This window comes from Delphinapterus leucas, chromosome 16, assembly GCF_059928025.1.
Source record: "Delphinapterus leucas isolate spDelLeu-1000000601 "Yukka" chromosome 16, BTC_Dleu_Yukka2, whole genome shotgun sequence".
Taxonomy (NCBI): Eukaryota; Metazoa; Chordata; class Mammalia; order Artiodactyla; family Monodontidae; genus Delphinapterus; species Delphinapterus leucas.
In genome coordinates, this window is record NC_143144.1 from 4,446,837 (window position 1) to 4,468,584 (window position 21,748).

A 21,748-nucleotide genomic window follows, 5' to 3' on the forward strand; every position below is an offset into this window, starting at 1 on the left:
TCTTCCATTTAAAGTATCTTCTAATTCCTCTTGAGACCATCTTTTTGGTGGATTATTTATGAGCAGGTTAATTTCTGACTGATTTGAGATTTTCCTATCTTTACTGATTTCTAGTTTAATTCCATTATAGTCAGAAACATACTTTGTATGATTTTAAATTTTAGGTTATTTTAATAACCAGGATCTGAACTGTCTTGATGAATGTTCCATGTGAACATGAAAATTTTGTGTTCTGCTTTTGCTGGGGAGTGTTCTATAAATGTCAGTGATTTGGTTAATGATGTTGTTTAGCTCTTCTGTGTCTTCACCAATCTTTTGTCTACTAGTTCTGTTACCGATAGGCATGTCGATGTCTCTAACTATAATTGTAAATTTGTCTAGTTCTCCTTTCGGGGTCAGATGTTCCTTCATGTATTGCATTTTGCCTCAGGACAGTCTTCTTTGTAGTTTTAGCCTTTTTCCCAGAAGATCAGCTTAATCTGCCCTCCATAGCCACTCTGTTTACTTTCGTAGTGCGGCTTTCCCCGTGCATGCAGAGAACCCTTTGTGGGTCTTGCATTCTGTCATTTTGTAGGGGTGATATCTGCCGTGCTTCCCATAGGAGCCTGCCAGGTTTTAGGAACGCTCATGCGCTCCCACTCATTCACTGTGGGCTCGGACGCTTGTGTTTGGAAGCTCTTGTTAGGTTCTCAGGAAAAATCCACTGCTGTGTCTCCTCCATGACAGCACTCTTCCACCTCTGACCCCAGGTGAGTGGGAGCTTCCCACACATCAAGCAGTCCTTTGACACCAGCTGGGTGTCCTACAGTTCAGCTCAGTGCTGCTACCTGGAGACAGTGGCAGGTCCCACGGGTTAAGGGCTCAGCCCCACAAGACTGCCCCCCGCCCCAACTTCAGACGCCAATCACAGGTCCAGGTTGTTACCTGTGCTTCTGACCAACCAGCTGTAAATTAGAAGGTCCCGGGACCCCCTCCCTTGGGTTCAATTAATTTGCTAGAGCAGCTCACAGAAATGAGGAAAACAGTTTACTTACTGGATTACTGCTTTATCATAGAGGATATAACTCAAGAACAGCCAGATGGAAGAGATGCATGGGGCACGGTACAGGGAAAGAGTGCAGTTTACATGCTCTGTGGGTACCACTTTCCTCACATCTCCATCTGTTTGCCACCCTGGAATCTCTATGAACCCCGTCCTTCTGGGCTTTACAGAGGCTTCATCACATAGGTGTGAGTGATTAAATTAAGTCATTGGCCATTGGTGATTGACTCAATCTGCAGCCCCTCTGTCCTCCCCAGAGGTCAGGGATGGGACTGAAAGTTCCAACCCTCTCCTCCCAGTTGGTTTCCCTGGCAACCAGCCCCCATTCTTAGGGGCTGGCCAAAAGTCATCTCAAAAGGTGTGTTGGGAAGGGGCTTGTTATGAATGAAATGACAAGGCACTCCTTTCACCTTTCTGGCCCTGGAGCTGTTTCAGGAACCGAGAACAAAAGACCAAATTCTAGAACTACTGTTCTATTCCCCATGTTCCCAGTTTCCTTTTGGTATCACTTCTCTTCTGTCTGAAGCACATCCTTTGACTATTCCTTTAAAGAAGGTCTCCTGGCTATCAATTCTTAGTTTTCCTGCACATGAGTATATCCTTATTTCTCCCTCATTCCTGAGGGATATTTCACTGGGTACAGAATTCTGAGTTGACAGTTCTTTTCTTTCAGCACTTTAAGAAACGTGCCACTTCCTCCTGGCCTCCGTAGTTTCTGATGAAAAAACGCATGGGCATTTGAATTGTTGTTCCCTTGTAGGTCATCTTTCATTTTTCTCTTGCTGCTTTCAAGATGTCTGTTAGTTTTCAACAGTTTTCAATGTATCTAGGCTTGGATTTCCTGGTTTATCCTGTTTCAGCTTCACTCAGCTTACTTGGGAGGTTTTTAGCCATCATTTCTGCACGTTTTTAAAGCACTACACTCTTCCTCTTATCCTTCTAGGACTCCTATAACACAACCCGGAAACTTTTTCTTCAGCCCTTTTTTCTCTCTGTTCAGACTGGATGATTTGTATTGATTGTCTTTATTTTGTCATCTTCAATCTTCTATTGAGTCTATCCAGGAAGGTTTTTTTAATTTCAGTCGGAGTATTTTTCAGTTCTAATATTTTCATTTAGTTCTCCTATCATCTGTTTCTCTACTGATAATTTCTATTTCGATGCTTATTTCAGGAGGGTGAGTTCTCGTTTGAACTTTTCCATAATAGCTTCCGTCAAGCCTGTGAGGGCAGCTACTGATTTTCTTTTTCCATGAGAGCCATTTTCATGGTTTTCATGTGCTGAGTAACTTGGGATTGAACCTTAGGCATCTGAATATTACATGATGAGACATGACCAAGTCCTGTGGAGAATGCTGGTATTTTTGTTTTAGCAAGTAACCAACCTATCTAGGCTCAGGCCCCAAGTCCTGTGGGTGTTGGTTCCAACGTCAGTTCAGTCTTCAAAGCTCTGGCAGTGCTATTTGGACCTGCCCCATGTGTACACCATCTTGTGGTCAGTCTGAGACCCGAGGAGGGGTCTGCCCGTCAGGCCAGTCTCAAGGGTGCTTGGTAGGCTAATCAGGGTCAGCTCCACGGGGGGACGTGTGGACAAGGGAGCAGGTGGGGGAAAGCCGGGGAGTTACAGAACGTGTATAACATTATGCCATGTTTGCGCACAAAAAAAAGAGAAAGTGTGTATGTACCTCCAAGTGCCTGGACAAAAGGTCTGGAAGTTTACACACCAAACTTAACACTGGTTTCCTCTAAGGAGGGGTGTAGAATTTTGGTGAGGGGGTGGTACTGAAAGGGACCTGCACTTTTTACTCTGTAACTTCTCTCTGAGTGACTTTACCCATGCCCTATCGCTTTTGTAAGTTTCAAAACAATAAGAAGGTGTGAGGGAAAATGTGGCATTTAACGCAAAGTATATACACAGAACGTGTCTTTTCCTGCAAGCATCTAACGTGTCTTGTTAAACATTTATCTAATGAAAAATCCATTTAGGGGTCAATGTGATCACCCACTTTCTTCAACCATTTATGTGCTAATGAGAGTTATTTTCCACAAAACAGAAGTTTCAGCCTGTAACATTAATGAACTTTATTCACATTTTTCCAAGTAACTGCAATATTCAATACAAGCGAAAAGCAATACATAGTTCTTAGAAAACACAGCCCCAAATTCCCACTGCCTGAGCCTTGTGATGGTAAGTGCCCAGCCTTTGTTCTTCAGAATGTTAAAGTGAACGCAGTGCTCAAAATAAATATACAATAACAACACAGGGAGACTGTTCTTAAACACAGTTTTGCTAATTATAAAAGAAATCCAAAAAGAGGCCTCTACCGTCTTCACTCAGGTGTCCTGACTTTCAAAATGGAAATAAGTAATAAGACGAGCCGCTTTTCCCCCTCTCACACTAGCAGGCTGGAAGGGAGCAAATCTGGACCCAAAACCTAGACGTCACTCCTTGCACAGAATTTGGTATTAAGCACACACCTTACATTGAAGAGCTCCCTATTCATCCTATTGTACAAAATCCATTTCAAATACAAGGTCACACTTTTAGGATCACTTTTTAAATATAATTTAGCTGATCACAAGACTACAGTAAGAACCTTATAAGTCAGGCATTGACAGTTTGATCCCAAACCAACTACAGAATCAGACTGTGTAAATATTAGCACCATTTTTTATCTAGTCCAGTGAAATGTAAAACTATCCACTAAACTATTTTCTACTGAAGGAGTCAACAAGGAAAGTTGTTTTTACTTCTAACATGTGCTTGGCCTCTCTCCCTCTTTGCCAATAATACGTTTGAACACTTTATCAAGTACTAACCTTCCGTTGATAAAGTTTACGCCCAGCACAGCCTTAGAACTCAAAAGCCACCTTTCTTTTGTGCAGTTCAGATGGTTGAGTTTATGTGACCCAGTATACACACCTTTCAGGTTACTAGCAATTTACATTTGATGAATCAGTGACAAAGCTACTTCATAAGAAGCACCACAAACGTGTGCTCACGACAAGTTAATTCAGATAACCTATGCCCTATTTTACTTTCAGTAAACTTGAAAAAATGTATATAAGTGCGTGGAAATTTTCTGACGGTAGGGGAGTGCAAGCATTTTGACACCTCCTAAATAAGAGCGATCTTTTAGGTTTTAAAAGCAAGGAAACGGACAGAGTCCTGTTTAGTCCTCACTCACCTGGGTCCAGTAGAGGCATTCAGGTGTTACTCAATATTCTATTATTGCTTTTAATCAAAGTAACACAGAAAACATGTTTATGGCAAATTGTTTTAATTAAGAACTTAAAACCAAAATTTTAAAAAGAGTCTTATGTAGCAATTATTTTATTCTATATTTTAAATATCACTGGATTCTCAGTTTCAAACTTTGCAACATGATAGGTCATTTTAAACTACCTTGACGTCTTATAAGTTGTCCAAAGAAATGGGAACATGATCACAACATCAGTTTCTAGAATGAGAAGGAAAAAGGACATCAAATTGTTACAACTTAAAAAATTTGGGGGGCTTTCCTGGTGGCACAGTGGTTGAGAGTCCGCCTGCCGATGCAGGGGACACGGGTTCGTGCCCCGGTCCGGGAGGATCCCACATGCCACGGAGCGGCTGGGCCCGTGAGCCATGGCCGCTGAGCCTGCGCGTCCGGAGCCTGTGCTCTGCAACGGGAGAGGCCAATTTTGTAGGCTTAAAAGACAATCTTTACCCCTAAAGAGAGAGAAAAGTAAAGAAACCCTAACCAACTAATGACTTGGACATAGGAAGGGAAATCACAAGTACTTCATATTGACTCATTCATTGTTCATGCACATTAAAAGTACTTTAAAAATTTTATTCATTTGTCCTCTACTTAAAAATGGGGAAAAATTGGCCAGCATTGCCCTCTAGGTTCTTCCAGATCTGCATCTGGAGTTTGCGGTAATAAGTAAGCACATTGAATATGAGTCTGTTTTCTAAAGGAGAGAGTCTGGCTTGCTCAGAGCCTCGAAGGGTCGGGTTTCTAAGACAGTCCATCAGTGTGGACCCGAGCTACTCCCCTCGGCCTCTTCCTAAGATTGTCAGCTGCAACGGGAATGGAACGCCAGAGCCAGTGGTTGAAACTGAACATGCAGGAAGTGATTTTACAGTTTCCACCATCACGACGCCACAGGAATTTCATCTTCAGGTACCTGCAGTGTTTAAGGACTATAATAACAGCAAGATTCACCAGAATCACTAGCGAGGTTGTTTTGGACAACACACAGACCTTCTTCGTACTAAATATACATCGCAGTGACCGGGAGAGCTCACGATGTATTCACCTAAAAACAATGCAAATATTTTAAAAGGTTTTTTTTTTTTTTAAAAAAAAAGCTCATGATTTTCAGTATGAGTTTGCAAACCTTAATACAGTGATGTAAGATGATACCGTGTGAAGACTTTACATGGAATAAAACGCTTGTGTTCTAAAAACTGACCGTAATACTTCAAAGACCCAGAGTAAAACTGTCAAGGAGATGCTCAAACTCACATCAAACACCAGATTTTCATTCACATCTGCACGTGCTAAGCTGGCCAAGTACTTCCTTCTCTCCTAGGAGGAGTTCACCATTCATCCTTCCTGCAGGTTCCTGTCTCTCCTGGATGGAAAGCAGTGTTTCTCAAAACCACTTTCTACCACGAAAGCAAATGTACTAGAGAGAAGGAGCACTTCGTTTACACACATCTCTGCCCACGCACACGCCAGCGTCCGCTCGCGTTAGGTCCTACACAAGACCTACCGGCTAGGAACCTCGGAGGAAGGTATTTCAACCAAAAGTCTGAACGGTGTACATCATCAAGGCTTTGCTACTGGGGAGTTCTATGGAGGAGAAAGTAGGGGTGGTCCACATCTCTAATGGGTGTCTTAAAAATCTGGCCCCATCCCCAACGAGCAGGACAGTTACATTCTAAATGTCACTGCCAAGCTATCAGAAAGGAGGCAAAGGTCCACAGCGCATGTGTGTCAGAAGGCCAGACTGCAAGCAAGTGAACGGTACCCATTATGCGTTCTTAAAAAATCTCACAATAAAAAGGGACAGTCTTTGACTCAAAAGAAACCAGTACTACTTCTAAACACACTGCACTGGTACTTTGCGTACTGGAATGCACCTGAACTATTAAACTATTAATAAGTGCCTAGATGACAATTTAAAGAGAAAACATGACCCTCACCCAGCCCAATAATTCTTAAATATCACGGTCCACGTGAAGTGGTGCTGAACTGAAATGCAAAAGAAAGTGAACTGTTAGGAACTACCAAAGCTCTACTTTCACTATACGTGGAATCAGTACTAGCGTTGAAACTCACTTTTAACGTGATATTCTTTCACAAAGAAATCTACACAGAAGGAAAATGAGTCTTCTGCCGCAAGCTGGCGTGATCTTACCAGCTACGGAATCTCAGAAGTCGTTCACAACAGGAGCAACATGGGCTCCACCTAAACTGAGGGAAGATACTGAAGTTAAGAATCTGTAAGCCATTTAAAGGCATTTGGTGTCAGTATCTTAAAAGATTAAGATGCTTTAAAACAAAACCCTTATAAGAGTATCAAAGATTTAGGGAATTCTCATAAATAACCAAATGTCTATGGCTTTCAACTGTCACCCTACTGCTGAGGTAGGTGACCAGGATTCATCAAAAGAGACAATCCTTTGGAAATTCCCTAAGAAAAATCTTGCATAATCAGTTGGTTTCTTAAACCTGTGTCCAGTTTCTTTTGTTTTGTTTTTTCCTTTCTTTCATTTACACTTTTTAAAAGAGGTTGTCTGAGCAACTGTCCCTCCCCTCAAGCTCTGGCGGAGTAGCATCTCATATACTCCGTCATCCACGGGTTCTCCGACGAGGCAGGCTTGACCCGCCTGTTTTTGTCCACGTCGGCAGAGTGAGCCCGCTGCCTCTGAGCCGCCAGCCGCCTCTTCTCCACCTGCCTTCTGCTCTTGGCTCGCAACGCCGATTCATGAATCTAAGGGAGTCAGAATAAACAGACACTCACTCAGGTGGCTTTGGCGCTAATTTTCCAGAACATTTACAATGAAGCTTCCCCCACGTCACCTGGAGCAGGGCAGAGGCAAGCCAGACTCACCATGTTCAGGACTTCTGTGTATAAAGGCTTCTCCAGAAGAGCCACTGCCCTGGATTCTGTCTTACCCATCGTCGGCAATAAAGAAACTAGGCAACGGAAAATGACCACCGGACTAAATTTCAGATATAAATGGTAAGCAACTAATCTGCAGGTGCCTCGAGAAACTGGCTCTGGAATATTACTGGGACTCCTTAGCATTAAGCATGGGTCAGTATTCCATTGAAGGAATTTAAATGTTTTACAGGGACTTCCCTGGTGGCGCAGTGGTTAGGAATCCACCTGCCAATGCAGGAGACACGGGTTCGAGCCCTGGTCTGGGAAGATCCCACATGCCGCGGAGCAGCTAAGCCCGTGAGCCATGGCCGCTGAGCCTGCGCTCTAGAGCCTGTGAGCCACAGCTACTGAGCCCATGCACCGCAACTACCGACGCCCGCATGCCTAGAGCCCGTGCTCCACAACAAGAGAAGCCACTGCAATGAGAAGCCCGCGCACTGCAACGAAGAGTAGCCCCCACTCGCCGCAACTGGAGAAAGCCCACGCGCAGCAGCGAAGACCCAACGCAGCCAAAAAATAAAAAATAAATACTTACAAAATAAATAATGTCTTACAGCAAAATACTAACAAATCTCAAAGGATTTTACCAGCTAAGACGTTTAATGAACCCTGTTCAACTTAATCCCACCGGGTTGCCAGAGGACAGCTCTGTTGTCTCAAATATCACTCTAAACGGCACCATCTGCTAGGGCTCAGAAGTCTGTTCGGTGAACAGTGGATCCTGGTATTTAACCAGAATTCAAACAGCCTGAACTTTCTGCTGCTTTTCATTCCCTCTTTGCTTTGGGCTGGAGTGACAGTGTTAGTGCTAACACAGTCATTGCTTTGTGGCTCCACACGTGAGGCCCCCTCATCTGCCGTGTCCTCAGGCCTTCACACAGGGACACTCCAGGGCTGAGTCCGAGGAGAACCAGACCTCCGGGGGATGGATGAGCAGGGGAAACGCAATCACTCTAATTTAATCCAAAGAGAAAACGAGAGTCTAGAGAGATGTCGAGAATGCAGGAGATGTGATCTAACAGACAGACAGTAACAAAGGGGTCAAGGGGATGGATACCAGTTATCAAGGCTGATGGAGCAGGGGCCTCCCGGGAGGCCAGAGGCAAATCTAGACGGGCAGCCGCCAGCCCTGCCCATGCCCCTCGGCTGCACCTCCTGGCCCCCCAAGAACTTGAGAACCCCGAGTCCTGGCACTTCTCCGCCTGGCTCGGTGTCGGTAAACCCTTCCAGGTACCAGCAAAACCCCCTGACCTCCAGGCAGCTAACATCCTGCATCCTGTTTGCAAATCAGATGCCCAGTTCTAGGCTTTCCTTGGGCCACCTAAGACCTACCATGTCCCAAAGCATCACAGTGACCACAGGGTATGACAGCCAATGACAGAAACGAGGCCATCCCCCATCCTGCAGGGGGAAAGCAGAGAAGCCCGTTCGCTGGCACCCACCTCATGCACGGGGGCAGAAGCACAGACGTTGTGAGTTTTCTGGCTCCCTGTATCCGTCTGCTTTTCTCCCCACCCATAAAGGGCAAACGGGTGCTTAGGTTCTTTTATTTTAGTTGATGACCTTTGAGGACTCTTGACCGCTCTCCTACTTCCTCTGGCAGGTAAGGCACTTGGTGGTGGCTGAGGTTCGGTACTGCTGGGTAATTTGTCAGGCTCTCTGGTCCTGATCTGTCGTTCAGGTTTTTCTTTTATGTCTTTCACTGGCAGTGCTTTTTGGAAAAGGAGATAAAACAAGATGAATGCTTTAAATTCTGGTTTACATATAATTACATATGATTTAAATATTTGGGATGAAAAATTCATAATGCTTAATAAAGTCAGTAACTTTTTCACTTATAGCTCAATTCACAAGTTTCACTTAAAACGGAAGGACAGAAACACGTTAGTATAATAATTTTCAGTCCATCCCATTTTAACATCAACAATAAATACACCAAGATTGAACCGAGCCTATTCAAAAGTTACAACTGTCAGGTCACTCGCATTCTGAGATTAAGCATCTTAATTAAATACTAAAAGCTAGACAGCAGCTCGGCCTAATGGCTTTCCCCAGGAAAAGTCCAATCATCTTATCGTCTTGCTTCAGGGGCAGATCTGGACCTGTGACAATCATTCAACAGCTGCAAAAGGTTCGTCTTCAAATTACTCAACTGGAGCTCCAGGACTGCATTTCTTTGTGAAGCTCCATGATTATGGAAAACGCTCCTTAGTTTCAAAAGCCCTCCATCACAATAGGGAGGGTTTCCATAGCTACACACACACACACACACACACACACACACACACACACACAGCTGGGCGCCCCCAGTGTGAGCATCTGGGAAGGGGGCTCTTGTTCTTGACGTGAACCAGGGCCCCTGGTCTACACAGTCCTAAATCTCTCAGCGGGGCTGGGGAAACTCCAGTGGGGAATAGACTGCCCGCCTGAGGTGAACTCAGATACTAAGAACACAGTCCAAAACGTAACTATTTCCCTTTTACCCTTCGTGACTTTCCATTCATTATTTTTATAAGCACTTTATGATCTTGTAAAGGTTGTATTCTTTGTGTAAACCCCTAGTGAACCTGCGTTTCATCTCAGACTAAACTTATGTGCGAACAAGAGCTCCTTGTGCATCCAGGCTCCACTTCACAGACCCCCTTGTTCACATCTGTGGGAAACCCCTCGTTTCCGAGGCTCCAGAATTTGGCTCTAGGTGATGATTTTCCAGCTTGTTATTCCCAAACCCCATCACTTTTAGGACACACCCGGGTCCCTCACCCCTTTAGTGGATCCTTCCCTGCAGACATCCACGTCCCCGTGGAAGTAGAGGTCCTCACACAAAATGCACACGTGTGAACCCTGACAGATCACCGTCATTTCTGTCTTCTGCAATGACCCTGATCTACCGAATTGTTTCATTTATTGCTAAGCATTTTAGGGAGCAGACAGCCTGCGTCCGACCCTGGGGCTCAGTGCTTCGCACCCCCGTGCGCCATATCCATAAACCCAGCCCTGTGCTGCCTGGGGGTGAGGTGAGATGCCCGCCCTCCACTGTATCACGAGAACCCAAATCCACCCATCACTCACACACACTCCTCTGAGTGATGTGTCCACACCTCGTCCGCTTCTCGTCCCTGGATGTAGGAAAAGAGGAAAGAGCCCATCAGAACCAAGACAACAGAGAGTAGAAGGCGGACGGAGGCTGGTGTAGTCAAAACACTGAGAGAGATGGGAACAACCTAAATCATCTTCATCGATTCATTTCCCTTCCTTCTCTTCCTCTAACCCACGTGGGGAGCCTGCCCAGAGAAGACAATAATGATTTGGTTCAAAGGACAAGGTAAAGCCAGCCACGAAGAGGTTAGGAAAGTGAATTCCAGAAAGAGGGACTGGCCTGTTCAACGGCCTGGACAGAAGAAAGAATATACATAGTTCAAGATGACAGGCACACAGAGAGCCTAGAGATGAACGCACGGGGCAGGGGTGGCGGGTAGCAGCGGGGAGAAAAGACTTTCTGTGCCAAACTCAGAAGTTTTATTTTTTCCTGAAAATGAAGAAGAATCACTGAAGGATTTTAGGCTGAAAAATGATGTGGTCCTATTTTCATTTCGGGAATGAGGTCTCTAGCAACGAACGTGAAGGACAGGTTAGATCAGAGTGGTGGGGACAGAAAGGACAGCTAGGGAAAGATAGCAGAGTCCGGGGAGGGGAGGGTAACCCACAGTGATGGCAGGGGCGGAGCGGTGGGAAAGACCAGAATGGCGCCCACCACACCTGGCCGGTGCTCAGAGTCACCGGGCACCTGTGAACTGCACACCGATCAGACCACAGTGCGGAGAGCCCAGCGGCACAGGGCGAGATGGACAGGGGAGCGGGCGACGGACACCGCGAGGATGCTGGCAGGCAAAGAGGAGTCTGCGTCCTCAGGGGCTGGGAGCGGCTGGTCATGCCGTCCTCCAGCAGAAGGCCGCCAAAGGATGGGGAAAGGGTGCTTGACGCCTCGGGTGTGAGATGCCCCTGGAGCCACCAAGAAGGCAGCAGCTGGACCCTTAATCCGGGGCCGAGACGAGAACGTGGAATCGGAGGGGGTCCTGAGCAGGCGGATGGGGGCCGAGGCTCAGACGGAGTGCAGGTCCCCCAGCGGGGACGCGGTGTAGGCGGTGGGAGTGAGGGGAAAGGGGGCGGAGGGCGGCCCCGGGGCTGAGCTGGCAGACGGAGCAGCCAGGGAGCCAGGGAGAGAACAGCCAGCAAAGTCGAAAAGCTTCCAGGAGAGAAGCCGGAGAAGGACTCTCAGAAAAGGATGGGGCTTCCCTGGTGGCGCAGTGGTTGAGAGTCCGCCTGCCGATGCAGGGGACGCGGGTTCGTGCCCCGGTCCGGGAAGACCCCACGTGCCACAGAGCGGCTGGGCCCGTGAGCCATGGCCGCTGAGCCTGCGCATCCAGAGCCTGTGCTCCGCAACGGGAGAGGCCACGACAGTGAGAGGCCCGCGTACAGCAAAAAAAAAAAAAGGAAAAGGAGAGAGCAGTGAACAGGGCCAAATACAACAGAGAGGGCGGGAGGATGCAGAAGAAAAGAGACCGGGCATTCTAGGGACAGGGGCTTACGACGCACCAGCTACTGCGTACAAAATGAATATGTGCAAGGGTGTACTGCAGGGCACAGGGAATACAGCCGACACTTTGTAACAATTATAGACTGAGCGTAACCTTTAAAACTGTGAATCACTATGTTGTACACCTGAAACTTATATAATATTTTGAATCAACTAAACCTCAACAAAAAAAAAATAGGATGGTAACTTTTATGTTAGGTGTGTTTTACCACAATTAAACATAAAGTATTCCGTTTTTGTTTTTTTTTTTAAAGGAAGACTCAGCACTGGGCAGCCAGGCTGTCTCACGGGGGATGTAGGGGAGCATGGCGGGGGGAGGGGGGGAAGCAGGTCACAGCAGGCTGCGGAGTGAAGAGTGGGGAGACCCCAATGCAGGTAATGGACCAACTCTCCTCACCACGGAGCACCAAAAGGGCTGACACTAAAAACAGCAGGGTCCACAAGCAGCCAACACGAGAAACTAAAACCCTCTCCGGAGAGCCCAGGCCTCACATTATTCTTACAGGTAATCTTCCAGACACAACGATGAGTGTCCTGGGACGATGACCAGGCACACAAGAGACAAGACAGGAAGGAAGGCCCAGCAGCAGCGAGAGACTTGGAATAATGGGATGATCACTGACCATAAGACAACCGTGTTCACGCTCTGTACTTAAAGAAAAAACAAGCTCAAAGATATCTGTAGCGGGAGACAAAAGATGGGAAACACAGAAGAGACAGAACTTACAACTATACAATTAATATTTATAAAACTCTTGAGGGCTTCCCTGGTGGCGCAGTGCTTGGGAGTCCGCCTGCCGATGCAGGGGACACGGGTTCGTTCCCCAGTCTGGGAAGATCCCACATGCCGCGGAGCGGCTGGGCCCGTGAGCCATGGCCTCTAAGCCTGCGCATCCAGAGCCTGTGCTCCGCAACGGGAGAGGCCGCAACAGTGAGAGGTCCGCGTATCGCAAAAAAAAAAAAAAACCTCTTGAAATACTGCCTGGTACAAGATAAGTGTATACACGTATATGTTTCAAAATCCTATTCAAAGTTTTAAACAAAGACATTTCCAGACAGACAAAACGGTGTCAGCACCAGTTACTGTGAAAAATTCTAATACCCCCTTTTCTCAGTAACTGAAAAATAAGCTCAGTCTTGATTTAGGACCATGCTGTGCAATACAAAAGCCATTAACCACATGTGGCTATTAAATATGCTTAAATTAATTAAAATTAAGTAAAAATAAATACTCAGCTCCTCAGTTACACCAATCAGAGTTCAAGTGCTCGATTCCCACGTGTGGCTCGTGGCTGCCACGCTGGATGCTGCAGACAGAGAACCCGCCCCTCATCACAGGAAGTCTGATTGAACAGATTGACTTTTTAAACTATTTGAACAACAGAATTAACATATTTGACCCAATGGGTATATACAGAACACTGCACCCAACAACTGCAGAATATACAATTTTGTCAAGCACATGTGGAACATTTACAGAAATCTACTTATCCAAGCAAGGTCATAAAGCAAATCTTAATACATTTACAAAATTGAAATCATATAGAATGTATCCTCTGACTATCATGTAATTAAGCTAGATACAACAACAAAAATAAATCACTTTTTTAAATCTCCAGTTTTGAAATTAAAAAAATTTTTTTAATTGAAGTATAGTTGATTTACAATATTGTGTTAGTTTCAGGTGTACAGCAAAGTAATTCATATATATATATATACACACACACACACACACATATTTTTTTCCAGATTGTATTCCATTACAGGTTATTACAAGGTATTGAATATAGTTCCCTGTGCTATACAGGAAATCCTTGTCACTTATCTGTTTTATATATAGTAGTTTGTATCTGTTAACTCCATGCTCCTAATTTATCCCTCCCCCTAAAAACATTTCTAAATAATGTATGGGTCAAAAACAAATCATACAATTGCACAAAAATGTGAATGTACTCAATGCCACTGAGCTATACACTTAAAAATGGTTAAAACGGTAATCTCTGTTGTGTGTATTTTACCACAATTTTTTTTTTTTTTTTTTTGCGGTATGCGGTCCTCTCACTGTTGTGGCCTGTCCTGTTGCGGAGCACATGCTCTGGACGCACAGGCTCAGCGGCCATGGCTCACGGGCCCAGCCGGTCCACGGCACGTGGGATCTTCCCGGACCGGGGCACGAACCCGCATCCCCTGCATCGGCAGGCAGACTCTCAACCACTGCGCCACCAGGGAAGCCCCTACCACAATTTTTAAAAATTAAAAAAAAAAACCATTAAAAAAATGGTGATAGAGGGCATTTCTTTCTTAATCCTGTTCCTATTAGAAATGTTTCTACAGTTTCCTCATTAAACATGACACAGCTAAAGCAGTAATCAGAATGCAATGTATAGCCTTAAATCAATATATCAAAAAAAAGGGGGGGCAGGGGAAAAAAGTCAATGATAAGCATACATCTTAAAATGTTATAAAAATAAGCATTAGGGGCTTCCCTGGTTGGCACAGCGGTGAAGAATCTGCCTGCCAATGCAGGGCACATGGGTTTGAGTCCTGGCTGGGAAGATCCCACATGCTGTGGAGCAACTGAGCCCATGCGCCACAACTACTGAGCCTGCGCTCGAGAGCCCGCGAGCCACAACTGCTGAGCCCGTGAGCCTAGAGCCCGTGCCCCACCACAAGAGAAACCACCAGAATGAGAAGCCCACACACCACAGCGAAGAGTAGCTCCTGCTCGCCACTAGAGAAAGCCAGCATACAGCAACAAAGACCCAATGCAGCCAAAACAAATAAATAAATTAAAAAATAAAAAACTAAAAAAAAAGTAGGCATTAAAAAATTAGAGTAAGGAAAAAAGATCGTGAATTAATAAACATATAATAAAGAAAACCAACATAGCCAAGGGTTAGTTTAGGAAAAAAATTAACAGAATTCACAAACCTCTAAGACTAATAAAGAAAGTGAAAAATAAGTAAAAATAGAGCAAATGGGGTCAGCAGGCTAAATGTGCACTGGCGACACATGCATATAGTCCCTTCCTCCCAAAACCCCACTAAAGTGAAGGAAAAAAGGTATAAACCCACAGGACAAAGAGCAAGGAGGCGATGACGTCAGACAAATTTTGGAAGATGGAAAGTGACGAAGAGATAGAAGTGACTCACAGGAAGAGCAGGATGCTACTGACTCCCTGCAGGAGAAGGGCCCAGGACACAGCACAGCCCCGCAGGAATTGGCACCGAGGCACCAGACTCCCCAGAAGGCCAGTGCGGCAGACTGCCTTCCCAAAGGTCCGGCATCAATCAGTGCCCCAGGGGTTCCTCTGACAGTGTAATATGAATGTGCTTCTGCTTAGAACCAGGGTCCATGCTGCTTCCCCTTGAACCTGGGCAGACTTTTATGAGCAGAGAATGGGGTGAAAGAGGTGCCACGTGGCTCCCGGCAATAAGTCATAAAGGGCAATACAGCAGGTGCCCAGCTCTCTCTCGGGAACGCTCGCCCTTGGAGGCCAGCCTGCATGTGACGAGGAGGGCCAGGCACCTGAAGATGTCACCTGCAAGCATCCTAGCAGACGGCCGCAGTCCGACGCAGCAGAGACAAGGCACGTCCTGTGCCTGGGGCCAAATTCCAACCCACAGAAACCATGAGCAACAACAGAGTGAGAACTGGAGTCTGAAGCACTAGTTTCCAGGGTAATCCTGTTGGGCAGCGATGCATACTTCTCCAACAGTCCTTCCTCTGCTCCTCTGGCCAGGCGACCGCCCTGCCCCCGCCCCAGAATGCAGGTGCCTTACAGCCTGGAGAGGGACGACTGGAGGGCACCAGGCACAGCGGAAGTAAGGGGGCACCTTCCTGAGAACAGGATGACGTGGTAAAGAACGGGATCCCTCCTCCCTTCCCCCAACTCTGCTGCCGGATGCTGAGAGCCAGGCTTGTGCCCGCCCAGGCAGAAGGCTGGATGAGCACTGAGAAGCTGACACTAGAGAAACGGGCAGGTACTGACCTTGGCAGCCACCAGAGAAACAGCAGGGTCCTCCTGCAATTATGGTCACAAGCTCCCCCAGGAACACAGCTCCCGAAAAGCCCTTCAAGCCTCACTCTTAAATATGGGCAGACAGGCTAAGAGCAAGCATTCAAGTACATCCTTTAATAAGAAAGAGACCAAAATATAGAGAAAAAGACTAGGCTGGGAATATAAGAGAGCGCTCAAAGGATATTTATGGCTTTGGGGTGGGGGGAGGGGGGAGTTAAAAGAAATCCAGAGAGAATAGGATGCTATTTAAAAAAAATTTTTTAAAGAACACTTGGGACAAAAAAGTAAAAGTAATCTCTTTGAAATTAAAAACTAGAATGGTAGAATTTAACATTTCTATACAAAATTTGGAAGATAAAATTAAAGAGTTCTGGAAAACAGAACCAAAAATTCCAAAATCAAAAAATTTTTAAATAAAAATGTTAGCGGTTTGATCCAGGAAGTACACCATCCAACTAAAAATAATTATAGAAAGAAAAACTGAATAGAGTGGAGGAAATTATTTTAAACAGTACTAGGAAACATCACGGGACTAAAAGAAATGTTTCCAGATTAAAAAGGCCCACCAAGTTGTCAGCCCAATGAATGAAAAATGACAGACACATAGAATTTTAGAGCACCTAGGGTGAAGAGAATGTCCCAAAACTTCCCTCCCCAAAGAAAAAAGAAGGAAAGAAAAGAGGTCATGTATACAAAATAAGCATCAGAATAACATGGTACTTCTCAACAGTAAGACCTAAACCTAGGGTTCAACATAATAATGCCTTCAAATACTGAAATTTCTAACCTAGGAAGTCTCTATCTTGCCAAAATGGCAGTCCAGCCCTTGGATAAAGGCATTTTCAGACTGCAAGGTGACAAAATGCTTACTCCCCTTCAACATTTCTCCACCAAAAGGAAGGGAGACTTGAGACTTGTGAGATGGGGCCGCATAAAGGAGTTGAGCAAAAGGAATCCTCAGGCAATCAGTGAAGAGAAGCCTCAGTTTGACAGCTATGTCAGGTCTGGACAGCATAAAGTCTAAATTAAAACAGGGGAACCAAGGGTTCCTCAAAAATGTCTCCAAGGAAAATAATGAAACGAACAGAACACCTAATGTGCTTGGCATATGACAAGTTTTACAGTACTACCAGACTCAGGCTGAATGAGTGACGGGAGTACCAAAAACAAACAAACAAACATAAAAGTAAAGCTATGATTAACTCCAGGAAAAACATAAATAATAACCAAGAAAATGTAATCGGCATGTACTACATGGATTACCTGCAAATAACATTTACATAGCCGCGGTCATCCAAACACAGAATAGTGCTTTAATGGAACCGTCACATAGTTAACACTGTGGGACAAAGTAGGTGCTGGTGTGTGTCTAGGGGTGGGGATGGCCAAGCTAAGATCTCGAGCTAAATCATCATAAATATACTGACGGGAAGTCAGTATATAATGTTTAAACTAAAAAAGCCAACATTAGTCTGAATGAAAAGAGTGTTGCCCACAATGCTGAAACGAAAGGTAGAGAGTTGGAAGGAGGCCCCTAGGGAGCGAGGAGCATGGCTGGTGGATGGGTCAGGATTATTTTTTCATTTTAAGCCTATTTTTAAAAAATTATGCATACGTATAACTGGTTAGAAAATAAAATTTAATTTAAAAAGGAATATGAAGAAAGGAATTGGAGACATTCTAGACCCTCTTTGAAGCATGCTGCTACGGAGAGAAGGGACTTTGCAGTGAACGAGCACCTCCACCCACACCCCCTACACACAGGGAACTTCCCGACAGCTTCTTATACCCATTTCTTAAATAAGAACGAGAAGCCAAGGATCATTAGACATTTGAGAAAAGCTTCTAACAGGAAATGCAGGATGACAAGCAAAAGAAACAAATGCAGGGAGACGGAGGGGAAACAGACTGTGCTGAAGAAACACGCAAGAAGAAAGTGGACAAAAAACTCCTAGCGATATTCTCAGCAAGGTAAGAGAGGATACTATGTGCACGAATCAAGAACAAAATACTATTTTTTTTAAAGAGGAATAAAGAGAGGGAGGGAAGGAGGGGAGGGAGGAAAACCTAGAAAACAATTGAACAGCTCTTACATTAAAAAATAAATAGGATCCCACAGATGAAAAATGTAATCCAAGAGTTGGAAGATGAGGTTGAGAATACTGCCCAGAAAAACAGAAGAAAAAGACAGATGGAATGGGGGCCGGGGTAGAAAATTATAGGACACATTTGTGAAGTGTGACATCCAACTAAGGAGTTCAAAAAGAAAGGAACAGAAAAAAAATAAAATAAATAGAAATGAGAAAACAATTCAAGAAAACTTCCCAGAATTACAAAACATGAGTTTGACTGCAAGGACCCATGAAAGCACATTGGAGGAAAACAGGCCTGGATCGGGGAAACTTTTCAGAACACAGAGGACAAAGAGAAGACCTGAAAAGCCTCCGAGGCGGGGAACGTGTTATCAACAAAGAATGACACGGAAGTGTAATGGCAACATCAGAAGTTCCAACACTGGACAGCAACGCCTCCAGATTTTTTAGAGACAATTACTTCTAACCTAGACTTTCATGCCCAGCCACAAACTACTGAATAGTGAGGGTAGAATCGGTTGACATGCAAGGTCTCAGAAAGTTAAGCCTCTCACACACTCTTTCTCAGGAAGGTACTAGAAGATAATCTTTGTCAGGAGAGGGTAAACCAAGAAAGAAGACCATGTGAGAGCCACACAACAGAGGGTCCTACCCAAGAGAGAAGCCAGGGAGGCCCTGCAGCGGTGGCCAAGGGCCATCCCAAGATGCAACCAGGCCAGATGAAAGTAGGTCAGAGGCCCCGGGAGGGACGTCTTAAGATGGGGAGGGTGACAGTGAACCTGATGTGTCCGTGGTGTTGCAAAAGAAAGAAAAGGGAATCACGGCAAAAACAATATAGGGCAGCTGTGAGCCACCTTTCCACAGGAACTAACTGTGAATCTAACAAACTCTATGATGACGGTACTGAGAGGGTGGGGATAGGCCATGTGTATGGGTTAGGAGATCACTAAAAAGAATTAAAGCCAACAGATGGTGCTAAAAACTGAAAAAGATCAAGAAGTATCAATAAAAGCCATGTTACCTGGAGAAACAGAAATACACAGCAAGGCAAACCAGAGGAGTGGGAAGTGGCCGCCTAGGGAATAGGCAGGTGGGGAGGGGAGCTGCTGTAGCGGTGCTCAGCCATATAGAGCTACACGATTCTGTGCGCACACATGGCTTCAGTAAAGACAAGGGCTAAGCGCTTACGTTTTATAGAAACTCAAAAGCGTGCTCATCATTCCAGAAACTGTCCACTGAAAAACAAGGACTTTCAATCCTGCCATTCACAGGGATAGACAGGGGCTGTGACAGGCATGAGCAAACCAAAAGATCCTGGGATTGGGAGTCCTGAAAGCAGAAACATCCTTTCTTCTCCTGGATGCCTAAACCAGAAATATTAGCAGAGAAAAAGTAACTACCTTAGCCACTGGGAGGATTTAGTGTCTCTAAGGAAATCAAAATAATCACGAACTCTTGCAAACACAGACCCCATCCATACTACAGTGCTGTCTAAAAACCGCATTTATATACGCATGGAAATAGCTGACAGCTCTTTTGCAAACAATGAAGGGGGAGAGGCGGGGAGAGAAAAGCCCATTCAGTCTGATAAAGCACATCTCATAACTGAGCTGGTAGGTCAGTGCCCCCTTACCCTCTCCACCTTCTGTTATGCGCACTTCTAGCAAAGGTTAGGAATGGGTGGGAATTCACAAGTAACCTGAGGATAGAGGGGCAGCTCTGCCACCGGCGATGAACTGAGAGTAGCTGAAAACAGTATAACAGGACTCAATTTCCTCTCCTGCTCAGCATCTCACAGAGAAGCTAGGATGAGAGTCTGACTGAGTACCACTTGCAATTTGGCAAACAAAAATAAAATCACTGATCATGTATCCTGAGTTTCATCTATAAAACTCAGATAAAAGCTGTGGTCCCATCTCTTAGAATTGTTTTGAACGTTGAATGAGAAAATACATATTCTAAGATCAGTGACTGGATGCATGACAAGCTCTCAGTACGTTTTAGTTATTTTGCTCACCAGAGCCTCTTTAAAACTGAGCGACGCCGGGTGGTGCCTGGCCCACGTTAGAGTATCAGGAAGAAACCGGGGGTTCCTCCAGGATGTATCTGGGGCATCCATTCAACTTGGCCCCTAGCACCAGTGACCAGCTAGCCCGCCTCACACGCCGAGAGTTCCCCCAGCTCTGCGCTCCTCCGGGCAGGAGAGAAGGCGCGGGGCCCCGGCAGCAACTGCAGATGCACCGCCCCCAAGAGCCATTTTCCAGCTGCCTCTCCTCCCGCTCACAGCAGCAGCCGGAGGAGGGGTGGCGAGAAGCGGAGGGAGCCAGGCACTTACAATGATTATCTCCCACCAGCCGGGAGTTACGCAACAGTCTGCGTAAACAAATGCAAAATATTCCTTAGGGACAGCGCGGCGAGGTCAGGGAGTTAACACAGAAAACAACGGCCCCATTCAAAAGACGGAGCGCTTAGCTCAGTGGTTCCTAACCTCTGGCGGTCACCTTCGAGAATCTGATGAAAGCTGGGCGCCTCTCATAAACAAACGGGCGCTCAGAAATAAACAGATGGGAGTTCAGTGGTCCAGAGGCCACCAAGGCCAGCGGATGAAGATCCGGGGACTTCGCCAGGGACACGTCAAAGGCGTTCACATTGGGCTCAACCCAGAGCCACCTCATCACGGAATAAAGGGTGGGAGGGCGGAGGCGGGGCAGCCACCTTCATTATTTTGTCAAGGGAGGCGCATTCTCCGCCTACCCAAAATACCTAGATTAAATACAATCAAGGAAGCGCCTGCTCTGAGCGCTGCGACAAACAGCTGGGCGATTCAGAGGAGACCCAAGAGCAAATCCAGTCCCGCGAGCGGGGCCCTCCCCGGCCAGGTACCTGGCAGCGCCGAGTCCTCCGCGGCCTCCGCGTCCCTGGCCTCCGCGTCCCCCGCGGCCTCCGCGCCCCGCTCCTCCTCCGGGGCCGCGCGCGCCCGCTGCTCCGGCTCCTCGCGCGCCGCTGGCTCCACGGGCGGCGGCGGCGAGGCCGGGGCGCACTGGGGCGCGGGGGCCCCGGCGCCCGAGGACGCCGACGACGCCGAGTCGTCCGAGGCGCAGGCCGGGCCCCAGTCGTCCCACAGCCAGGGCGCGTGCGCCTGCTCCAGCAGCCGGCGGCCCAAGCGGTAGTGGAGCAGCGCGCGGTAGCACGGCCCGTACTCGTCCCAGCGCGGCTCCTGGTAGCGCTTCATGTACTCGCTCTTCACGCCGCTCCCCGGGGACATGGTGCCTCCCGCCGGCCCCGAGTGCCCGCCGTTCCGCGCCGCGCTGTCGCCTACGGAACCCGCGGCACGACACAGAGGCGCGCCCCGCCCCTCCACTCGCCCGGCCCGCCGCGACGTTTAAACCCGGAGCCCCGCCCGCACGGGGCGGGACGTGGGGCCGGGAGCAAGGGCGAGGGCGGGGCGCGGGGGCGGGCACGGCGGGGGCGGGACGGGGCGATGGGCGGGGCGAGGGGCGGAGGGAGCGCGCGGCCTGTCCGGGGAGGGGGAGGGGAGGGGGAGGGGGAGGGGAGGGGACCTGGGCGCGCGGCCCCGGCGGGGGTGGGGGCCGAGCGGCAGCGGCTGCGGGGCGTGGGGGTGGGGGGGGGGGTCAGCCGGGAGGGCGGCTCCGGAGCTCAGAAGCCAGAAGCCGCGGGAGCCCGCGGATGGGCGGTGGAGGAGGGAGGCGAAGGAGGCGTGGGCGCGGGGAGCCGGGCGGCCTCGCGGTCCCAGGAGAGCCCTCCGAGCGCGGCGTGCGGGCGGGAGGGTCGGACCCGCTTACCTCCTCCGTGCGCCCCCGGCCCCGCGGCGCC

At 47.3% G+C, this 21,748-nt stretch overlaps 1 protein-coding gene across 4 annotated transcripts; it reads right to left on the reverse strand.

The window, feature by feature from the left end:
• Window positions 1-1,242: 1,242 nt before the first annotated feature.
• Window positions 1,243-21,312, reverse strand: CCSAP (centriole, cilia and spindle associated protein). Of its 4 annotated transcripts, none has more exons than XM_022553231.2 (4): window positions 20,798-21,312; window positions 8,646-8,914; window positions 7,150-7,235; window positions 6,934-7,029 (listed from the first exon to the last, which is right to left on the reverse strand). In XM_022553231.2, exons 1-3 carry the CDS (start codon window positions 21,177-21,179, stop codon window positions 7,155-7,157), a joined length of 732 nt encoding a protein of 243 aa, XP_022408939.1. In that variant the 5' UTR covers window positions 21,180-21,312; the 3' UTR covers window positions 6,934-7,029; window positions 7,150-7,154. The 4 variants fall into 4 exon arrangements, 3 of the variants coding, with proteins under 3 accessions (XP_022408938.1, XP_022408939.1, XP_022408937.1); XR_016388009.1 differs by having other exon boundaries at window positions 6,993-7,029; window positions 7,150-8,156; XM_022553230.3 differs by lacking the exon at window positions 7,150-7,235 and having other exon boundaries at window positions 1,243-7,029; window positions 20,798-21,301.
• Window positions 21,313-21,748: the final 436 nt, after the last annotated feature.